A 10888-nucleotide genomic window follows, 5' to 3' on the forward strand; every position below is an offset into this window, starting at 1 on the left:
TTTGAATTTTGTCTTTAAAAGATCATTAATGATCGTTAACAAAAGGTAGTCGTTTACAATTGACAAAAATTAAAAACGACCTACTTTCCTTACTAAAATGTCAAACCTTTTTTTAAAAACAATCACTTTTTAGTTTTTCGCTTTTTCTATGTCGTTCCAATAAAAATAAAAGTGAAAAGGATCCATCCCTATCCATATCACACCTCCTTTCAGCAACTGATTTTTGGTTCAATGAGCATCTTAAAGAACTTGTAGAAGGATATCCAAAAATTTTTCTGAGTTGACTGCCAATGAAACGCTATTTGCTTAATTCTTTAACCCAAAATATGAAAAATCAGGTAATATTAGAGTTTCTTGTATAAAATTATCGCCCTAGCTTGAACGCAAAATTATGCACAAAATACTCTAAGAACCTTGTTGTTTTCTGCATACAAAGTTTAAAACAATTTTTTTTTTACAATCTCTTAAAACAATAAAATCATTTTTTTCATTTGCTGTTTTGTGTAAAATATTCCAAAAAGAGTCTAGTTTGGAGAGTCGCCAAAATTACCTCTACAGTCCCTTTAAGTCCATACCTACTTAAAACAGTTTGTGAGGGATCATTAAAGAAGAGAAAAAAGTAAAAATCTTAATTTTAGAAGTAATTTTAATTGAAGATCAGATTTCATAATTAGGCTTTAAAATATATTTTGACAGTCAATTTTTTATGTATATTTTTTTTAGAAGTCAGTTAAAAATGGAGAGTCAGCTAGTAATCTGTTTTACTGTCCTTATCACACAATTCCTTTCAGGAAACCATTTTTATATACAAATAAATATATTTTTTAATAACAACCAGAAATAAAGTCTCTTTTCCTTTTATAATAAAGGATTTTGTAAATAAACTTTTTCTAAAAAAAGACAATTGTAATCAATAATTATAAATTATAAAATCCTTAGCAAAATTTCTGGAATTAAAAAAATAACAAAGACAACATTTACTCTGCAGGGTTTCACTGGATACAATCATTCAAGGAAATTTATAAACAGAAGCACAGATTTGGTTTTTTCCGGGTTATGGCCAGAGCTGGGCATGTTTTGACTTTTTCCCACTTCCTTGTTAATAGTAAGGTGAAACTAATAAAAAAAAGTGTTTGGTAGCCATTTGTTTTGACAGCAATATTTAGTATTTTGACATGTCGGAGAAAGTTCTTAGATCTCAGCAAGATTTGAAGACCAGGTGGGCTGGCCCTTGCCTGTTCCAAAAATGTGCTTGCCAGCCAGAATTGCTTCACGTACTAGTGTGATATAAAGTGTTTCAAGAATTCAAAATGGTTTCATTTAAAGTCTCAAAACCTTTTCATGTTCTGTAAAGAAACTAACACTTTTATTTTAACCACAAAAACAGAGAATGGACGAAAATATTTTTTAAATCATCAATGGTGCATGCCATTTGCTAACAAACTCTTTAGTTCATTTCTGAAAAACTAACTTTTGTGACAAAATCTGTTTAATTACTTAGTTTCAAAAATAAGATTGGAAAACAACTAGTGGGGTCTGACAAACAGTCCCTCCCCTCTATCTTGTTTAGAGTTATTTTTGCTCCCCACCTTCTGTAATTTATCTGTACCCCACTGCTGCCTCAAATATCTAACCTTGCTCCCTTGTTCCCCCCCCCCTTCTACTCCCCAACCCTGCGCTATACCTAAGATTACTGGGTTAAAAATCTTGCTCTGACAAATAAGATTAAGGTATGATGGAAAGTAATTGAGAAAGAATCATAAAATGAACTAATCAAATGTAGAAATACTATCTGAGGATTTTATGAAGAAAATCTTAGAATATCTTGCAACGGTGTATAGATTTGACCGTTAACAATGTTTTTAAATGAGAGTTAAAACATTAAAATGATAAAACCATAAACAAAATTAAATTTTGATTAAAAATGTTGTCTAATAAGGAAATTGCAAGAACTATCTGATTGAGACAAAGGATGATCTTGGAGCTGTGAAACCAGGAGGTAAACCAATCTATATATAATTATATTTATACTTTGCTTGAATGTCTGTTTGTTTTTATCCAATAAATGTCTAAACAGCTGAACCATTCAGGCACAAATTTTTTGTGCACCTCACAGGACCCCAGGGAAATTTTATGAATGATCCAAATTAAAAAAATTTACATAGAATTTTTAAAAATTTTTAAAATCCATGAAATTATTTTGTGAAATATGCAAATTTTTTTTTACGTGCATTCAAAGAGAGCATGTTCACAATTGAATTTTTTTTTAAAAATAAAGAATAAAAAACACATAGTTATATTAACTTATAATATATTCAAGGGTAAAAATATTAATGGGAAAAGTAATTATAAACTAAAATTATTAAAAATAATACATGCTACAATTGATACAATGTAAATACCCCACCATGGGGGAAGGGGGGGGATGGTTTAGAATAAATGATAAATAATTGCAATGTTGTAGGCGTTCTTTTTCATTTTAATTCTTAAATGTAGTTTGAAATTCAAAATTGTTTTAATTAAAATGCTGAAAATGTCTAAAGCACACTTGTACAGAAAATTCAGAAACAAGCATCAAAATCCTAAAAATAAGATAGAAACGAGATGATGATCATTCCAAATTACTTTGTTAATCATTGTATCTGTTGTAAGAGTGTAATTTGTTGAATAGTTTTTATTTTAAGGAAAGTACGGAGATTATTCCAATACTGGTTATGGAGGTAAACATTTTTATTGATAACAAATGATTTTAATTATTATAAAAATTTTTAATCATTATATATATTTTTAATCATTATATATATTTTTAATTGTTAAATATATTTTCAATTATCTAATCCTATCATGATAAAGGGAGGGTGGGGGGAGGGGGGTATTTTTTAATATTTATTTATTGAACTTTTTAAAAAATCCTCCCTTGCACCCAACCATTAAAGATAGAGGTCTATTTATTTAATGAGTAGGCCTTGAAAAATGACTAGGAACATGTATCACACTCCCGTATCTCAACTTTAAGGGCAAAATCATTTAATCTATTTTAGACAAAAATAGCCCAATTGGGAAAAAGTATTTATAGTTTTTATTAATTTTTTTTATTATATTAAACATTTTAGTCATTATAAATGTCTGAAATTATCAAATGTAGTTTTAATTTTTATAAATATTTAGAGTTTTCTAAAATGTTTTTACTTATTATGAATATTTGCAATTATTATAAATATATCTAATTACTCTGAATATTTTGATTATTACAAAAACATTTATTATAATCAATATTTTTATTTAGATATTATAAATATTTCTAGTTATTTTAAATGTTTCAAATCATTGAAAACATTTTTAATTAGAAATTATAAATACTTTTAGTTATTATAAATGTTTTAAAATAAATTTAATTGTTATAAATAGTTTAAATTATTACAAATATCTTAATTATCATAAATATTTTTAATTATCATGAAATTTTAGTTATTATAAATATTTAGATTATTATAAATAGAAAGAAAAGGAAATACACTTTACTAAAAAAAACCTACTGACTTTGCTTGAAAGTTGGTTTATTTGTCAAAAACTTGACTTTTTCATTGCTGTCTAATATTGTGTGGAATACAAATAATTTACTATAGATACCTGTGAAAAAGACTCACAATGCGGTGATGGCAAATATTGTTGCGAAACCAAAGTTTGCAAAGTATTACCTGCATGTGATGGGAATAAAGATTGCCCTGAGGATCTGGTTTGCAACAAAGACAACCTGTGTCAAAGAGATGGGAGCTATGGTGCAGGTAGATGAATATTTAGAGAGATTATAGAAATGTTGAAGATGTAGAGAAAATTTAAACCTAAAATTCAAAATTTCTTATCATATCCGTGTAATTTGCAGAATAATTTTTTAAAGGAAAGTCTGCAGATTCTGCTGAAGTAGGTTATGGAGATTCTGCTGAGAAAGGATACAGAGATTCTGATGAGAAAGGATACGGAGAATCTGATGAGAAAGGATACGGAGATTCTGCCAACAAAGGTTACAAAGCTTAAATAATTTTATAAATTCTTTATTTTTTTCGAATATTTTCAGCTATAATGGATTTTAATTATAATAATCAAAATATTTTAAGTCATAATTTAAATATTTTAAAGAATTTTAATTTGTTTGATTAATAAAAATATTTTAGTCATAATTTAAATAGATATTTTTAAACATAATAACAGCAAAGATTTATTGTCATAAATTAATTATATTAAATAATTATTGAAAATTAATCATAAATAATTTACTTGGGTAGATTATATTGAATATAGATTACATAAAAATTGCTTTTGAGAAAGGATGTTTTGGATGGCAGATATACAGTGTGTGTGTTGAATATTGTTTAAGTTATATGATAAATAATTGCTTTTACTATTTTAATTCAGAAATGGAGTTTGAAATAAATTCAAAATTTAATTAATTAAGATGATAAAAATATATAGATCCCACTTTAAGAGAAATATCAGATCCAAATACAAAATTTCATATCAAGAAAGAAAGGGGATGACATTCATTCCACTGTATTTTGTTTACCACAGTATCTGTCCAATAATTGAAATTTGTAGAAACATTTAATTTCTAGGAAAGTATGGAGATTATTCTGACAAAGGTTACACAGATTCTGCCACCACAGGTTACACAGATTCTGCTGACAAAGGTTACACAGATTCTACTGACAAAGGTTATGGAGATTCTGCTGACAAAGGTTACAGAGTTAATTCATATTTAATCATAAAAAACAATTCTTAATTATTGTGAAATATTTTATATATTATTATTATTACATATTATTATCAATTTTAGATTTTTTTGGATGATATAAATAATTTTAATCAATAAAAGTAGATATTTTAAGCTATAATATATATATTTGATTATTACTAGGCTTTTAGGGTGCTCTACGCACATCTTCTATTTCAATTGTGAACATTTACTCTTTTTGTACATTGTAAAACAAAACAAAAAAATTCTTGGATTTCATTAAAAAAAATTCTTAAATTTTCAAAATGTTTAAAAATTTAATGAAAATCAAATTTTGTTGGAGGAAGATTTTTGAAATTTTGATTACTCATAAACCTGAGGCCTCATGAAATTTTTTATTTGTTAAAAAATATTTTCAGTTATTACAAATATTTCTAGTTTTTTATTATAGATTATTTTTCTTATTATTAAAATATTTATATTATAATTATTGTAAATATTTAGGGTTTCATGAATATTTTAAATTATTACAAACATTTTTTGTTATTATTTAACTTTATACAAGGACTAAAATCATTTAAATTTGATAATCTGGAGGATTAATTTTGTTTCAAACATTTTCTTTTAATAACTTAGCAATGAAAAGAAGAAGACTTATGTTTAAGAAAAAAACACTCTGCTCAAATATCTTTTCTATAGATACCTGTGAAAAAGACTCAGAATGCGGTGATGGCAAATATTGTTGCGAAACCAAAGTTTGCAAAGTATTACCTGCATGTGATGGGATTAAAGATTGCCCGGAGGATCTGGTTTGCAACAAAGACAACCTGTGTCAAAGAGATGGAAGCTATGGTGCAGGTAGATGAATATTTAGAGATTATAGAAATGTTGAAGATGTAGAGATTAGAGAAAATTTAGACCCAAAATAATTTGCAGAAACATTTTTTCTAGGAAAGTCTGCAGATTCTGCTGAAGTAGGTTATGGAGATTCTGCTGAGAAAGGCTATGGAGATTCTGCCATCAAAGGTTACAGAGCTAAAATAATTTTAGTCGTAAAAAATAATTTTAAATGATCAATTTTTAATTATTATGAATTCTTATTTTTTTGGAATATTTTCATTTATACTAGATTTTCATTATTATAATTGTAAATATTTTAAGTCATAATTAAAAAAAATATAACATAATAACAGCAAAGATTTTTTGTTATAAATTAATCATATTAAATAGTTTGTGAAATTATTTATAGATAATTCATTTTAAATTCTTTAAATTTGACAAGATGATTTTTGTTTTATAAATTTAAAAAAAATCATTTAGCTATAAAAGGAAGAAGACATATGTCTTAGGGAACCTGAATGCAAATAAAGATTGAATACACATTGCTTAATTGTCTTTTCTATAGATACCTGTGAAAAAGACTCACAATGCGGTAATGGCAAATATTGTTGCGAAACCAAAGTTTGCAAAGTATTACCTGCATGTGATGGGATTAAAGATTGCCCGGAGGATCTGGTTTGCAACAAGGACAACCTGTGTCAAAGAGATGGGAGCTATGGTGCAGGTTATAGAATATTTTTCTTTTTAAGAATTTTTATAAATTGGGTAGAGTTAATACAGAAAAATTCTAATTATTGTTCTTTTCATCATTTCTCACCTTCTTTCACCATGCAGTTCTGTCAAAAATGCAAGAAGCCTAAAAGCCTATTTTATAAGCTAAGAAAAACTCTTAAAGTCAAAAACATAAACATTAAAATATTGTATTTTACTACATATACAAACTATTTTAAGTCCAATATTTTAGATCTACCTATCAAGGCCCTGTTTCACCATGTGTGCATAGGAAAGGATCTGTTTAGTTTTAAAAAGAAGCTGTCTCCCTTAGTTCAAGTATCTTAGGATGTATTCTCTAAAAATTGTATGACCCTTTGACATTTTTTTACAGATTATGCTGGTGGGACCACACGTAGGCCACGATCAACAACTCGAAGTTCAGATTTCAGAAAAGTGTTTGGTAGACTTTCATAGTATATAACTGTATCAATTCTTTTTGTGTGATTAAACATAAAAAATTTAACCATGCAGAAAATTGTAATGCTAAATACTAAATTAATAATAAATTAAACTTCGTTGATTTTAATGTTTGTTAAAAGTTTTAACTAGTTATAAAGCTTCTTTTTGAACCCTATCTCTATTTTTTAGAATGATAAATTCAGTTCATTCAAATTACAAAATTAAAAAAATGAACCCCATTACTTAAAAAATGATATATCTAAAATTTTTTACATTTTACAAAGATAATCTTACTTCATTTTATGCATGGTGGGCAATGAGACAAATGGCTTGAGGTCTACAGAGCGAAAATATGAAAAAAATCACTTTATTGAATGTCATTACCTGAGCATTACAGATTTCCTCAAAAAAGATTCTATTTTTTTAATTTACCTTTAAACAGTGCAAATTTTCAGTTTTGAGTACTTAACCCTAGTACCCCCACCTGCACCCAATACCACCAAATACCCCCCAGTACCCAGTAGTACACAGCAGTACCCAACAGTACCCTACAATAACCCACAGTTCCCCCCACTACCCTCAGTATCCCCCAGTAGCCCCAGTACCCTGCAGTACCTTGCAGTATCCCAAAGTACCCCCAGTACCCCCTCCTTCCCCCAGTATGCACCTAGTTCCCAGCAGTACCTGGCAGTACCCTGCAGTACCCCACAGTACTCTACAGTACCATACAGTATTCTCTATTACTCCCCAGAACGTTAAGTACCCCCCCCCCGTACCCTTAGTAACCCCCTAGTGCACTTCAGTGCACCCCAGTACAATCCAGTACCCAACAGTACCCCCCAGTACCCAAAAGTAACCAGCAGTAACCAGCAGTACCATGCAGTACCCCCACAGTACCACACAGTGCCCCATAGTACTCCCAAGTACCCCGTACCCCCCAGTACCTCCAGTACCCTGCAGTAGCCACAGTACCCTACAGTACCCCCATATTGCCCTGCAGTACCCCATAGCACTTCTCAGTACCCCTCAGTATACCCCGCAGTACCCAACAGTACCCAACAGTACCCTGCAGATATGGGGATTACAAATTGGCGTGGTTACAATTCCTCCCTCCATCCATTCAGTGATCAGCTGATTAATATTAAACTAGCTTTTTTGTCCATGAAAATAGGCAAAACTATAAAGAAAATATGCTTAGAAGTTTTTCTGACTACTAATATGTTTTTATTAAAAATAAAAAATTCTGTTTGGCTTCTGTCCCACCCCACCCCCCAGTATACCCCAGTAAAGTCCAGTACTNAGGGGGGAGGGGGTACACAGATTTAGGGTAAATATGTCTAAAATTATTTGAAACATTACAAATATAAAAATTATTTACGATATTACTGATTAGAAATCTACTAGACAATTGAAAGAAATTGATATAAGTATAATTAACTAAAAATCACGGTGGACTAAGCCAGTGGGGTCGGTCAAATAGGCCTAGGATTAGGACGGGTACTGTAAAAATTCTGAACGCGCCATGGGAGTTGTCATAGTTAGCCCTCTCACGGGACTATGCCAAGAAAATTGACCCCTGTTGTATGTTAGTCTGGTTAGGGCGATGTACTGTACCATAGGATCGGGTCAGTACACGCTGTTATCTGGCAGGCCGGTACATACTGGGCAGGTCCTGTTCGAATTCAAATTTACTACGGGGATAGAGTGAAATTTGTACGCAAATATATTTATTTTAAAACTGTCACTGGTATTTCTATAAACATATACAAATAGCGTAAACATATACTGCAAACATAGATTAATTATTAACACAGAATAAACTAAATTAAAATATCATTATGTATAATTTTTTTATTTAGAAAAAAAATGTATAGTAGCCTGGCAAGACAATTGGCTCCTTATATCTAAGGGATCATATTTTTTTTAAGGGAAAGATTTCTATAGGATATGTTCAGGAAAGTTTATTAGAGGTGGGATTTGTAGAAATAACTATTAATTACTACTTAGCGTGAGGTTTAGAACCCCAAAAAGGTCTTGGAGGCCCTCGGCTAAGTGGTTTTCCCCTCAATTTAATTATCCTCCCTTAATCTCCCGGTTAAGTAGTAATTAATAGTTATAATCTCCTGTTCAACGAAATAACCAACCGTGGGGGATAAAATAATAATGAAATCAATAAAACTATCAATTATGATTTTAATTCTCTTATTTCTTACTAATGCATATGGAAGAATATTTAATTTCTTGATCTAAATCTTGAATTAAATCTGTATGGATCACAGAGGGAGGATAATTACTTATCCTCCCTGTAAAGAGGGAGGATAAGTAATTATCCTCCCTGTAAATAGGGAGGATAAGTAATTATCCTCCCTGTAAAGAGGGAGGATAAGTAATTATCCTCCCTGTAAATAGGGAGGATAAGTAATTATCCTCCCTGTAAATAGGGAGGATAAGTAATTATCCTCCCTGTAAATAGGGAGGATAATTACTTAAAATTAAAAAAGGAGGGAATTTAAGGTTGGTTATTTCGTTGAACAGGAGATTAAAAATATAATAGTGTCAGGAAACGATTTGTATCCTTTTAAACTGTGCAAAGGGCACAAATGTCTGACGAAGTTACAGTAAAATTAAATTTGCTACTGGACCTCCATTTTCGAACACACACACGAGAAGTGCGAGTAATTGAACCACAGCCGAGATGCAAAAAAATAGCTGGACACCCAAATTGCACATTTTGGGAGGATATTGAAGAAAAAGCTAGGTTTCGAACTTAGATGAATAGGTTAAAGATTATAAGATCAAGGAACAATGAAACACTAGGTACGTGTCGTCAGCAACAAATATTTAATGAAAGCCATGAATAGTCAATGGATTTGGTCCTTGACAGGGTCTGATTTGACTCATTTCAGTAGACCAGCCTTACTAAAGCTGTCCAAATTATTAGGATGATGATGCTTCTGTGGATGTGGAGGATAGGCCTGTGGGGGGGGGGGGAATAGTATGCAATACTCCTGAGTTTCCTGTCAACATTCAAGCTAGTGATGAAATAGTTTATACAAAAAGAGGGAATTAAACACAGAGATAAGATTAGAGGGTTTTGATAATGAGGTTAGAGCAAAACTGCTAAAACTAATGTTAAAAACGGATGAAACAAAATTTACGTGGAAAACCATTTTGAACCTTATTGAAAAATTCTTCGACTTAATTGATAAAATTCCAAATGTAAATACAAATGTGAATGATATGATATCAGTAATTATAACAATAGACCTAGAAAAAAGCTTAATGACAATTCAAAAACATTTCCATAGAATAGAAAAAAGAGAGGAGCTTATGACACCATTCAAAAGTTTCCGTTCAATTAGTAAAGACAACAACTATGTGAGTTTGAGATCAGTTGTAGGATGTAGTTCTTCTGTAAAATACAATGAAAGAAAATTTGTTTGTGTAAAAAGATTTTTTAATATGATGAAAAAGCCTATTGTAGATTATTTAGGATCTGATTTGATATTTCCTGTTATAACATTAATTAATACACCATTTACTGAATTGTTAATGTTGAAATAAAGCAGTTAATAATACATCAAAAGAAGCATTTATTCAGGTTCAAAGAAATATACACAAATATATATATATAGATATATATATATTGCTACATAAATCTAAAGCGTGGGTTCTCATAAAGTATGAATTCTAAAGCTCCACGCTTAACCTTCAAACAAAATACTTAGCCCTACCTTTCAGCAGACAAAGAACCCTACATCCACGTAAAAAAAACAGATATTTCCGGATCAAACAAACATCAAATACAAAAACATAAACTTTAATATATTTTTCACAAAAAACTAAAAGATATAAAAAACTGCACCAATTCTATTTCGTTTATTAAAATAACAAATTGTAATTATATGATTATTAATTAAATTATGTATTTTTATGAAACCCCTGCACTGGCTCCCTGGGTACACAAAGAACGCAGACCTTGAACAAAACAGGCAACCTCAATCCTGCAAGACAAACCAACAAGCAGTTCAAGTCAGGATATGAGCTAGAGAGGTTCCTCCAAGTCTCGATAAAACAACCTGTTTGACTCCGTTAGAAATACATCATTCTAAACGTTCTTTATTGGCTCCTTTATTGGTTCAAATG

At 30.1% G+C, this 10888-nt stretch overlaps 1 protein-coding gene across 3 annotated transcripts; it reads left to right on the forward strand.

Moving 5' to 3' along the window:
- The first annotated feature begins 708 nt into the window (after window positions 1-708).
- Window positions 709-6863, forward strand: LOC111707207 (uncharacterized). 3 transcript variants are annotated; one of them, XM_023480261.1, is made up of 10 exons: window positions 709-791; window positions 1940-1999; window positions 2685-2720; window positions 3627-3785; window positions 3899-4021; window positions 4611-4733; window positions 5429-5587; window positions 5666-5755; window positions 6135-6293; window positions 6675-6863. In XM_023480261.1, exons 1-10 carry the CDS (start codon window positions 737-739, stop codon window positions 6755-6757), a joined length of 1047 nt encoding a protein of 348 aa, XP_023336029.1. In that variant the 5' UTR covers window positions 709-736; the 3' UTR covers window positions 6758-6863. The 3 variants fall into 3 exon arrangements, with proteins under 3 accessions (XP_023336029.1, XP_023336030.1, XP_023336032.1); XM_023480262.1 differs by having other exon boundaries at window positions 5681-5755; XM_023480264.1 differs by having other exon boundaries at window positions 4611-4685.
- Window positions 6864-10888: the final 4025 nt, after the last annotated feature.

Source organism: Eurytemora carolleeae, unplaced genomic scaffold (genome assembly GCF_000591075.1).
Source record: "Eurytemora carolleeae unplaced genomic scaffold, Eaff_2.0 scaffold786, whole genome shotgun sequence".
In the NCBI taxonomy this organism is placed as follows: Eukaryota; Metazoa; Arthropoda; class Copepoda; order Calanoida; family Temoridae; genus Eurytemora; species Eurytemora carolleeae.

What these genes read in the sequence shown, in the direction of transcription:
- LOC111707207 (XM_023480261.1), top strand. Translation starts at nt 737, where the DNA reads ATGGAGAGTCAGCTAGTAATCTGTTTTACTGTCCTTATCACACAATTC. An exon ending in TGGAGCTGTGAAACCAGGAG is followed by an intron (nt 2,000 to 2,684) that starts GTAAACCAATCT and finishes TTTTATTTTAAG; the next exon opens with GAAAGTACGGAGATTATTCC. An exon ending in TTCCAATACTGGTTATGGAG is followed by an intron (nt 2,721 to 3,626) that starts GTAAACATTTTT and finishes AATTTACTATAG; the next exon opens with ATACCTGTGAAAAAGACTCA.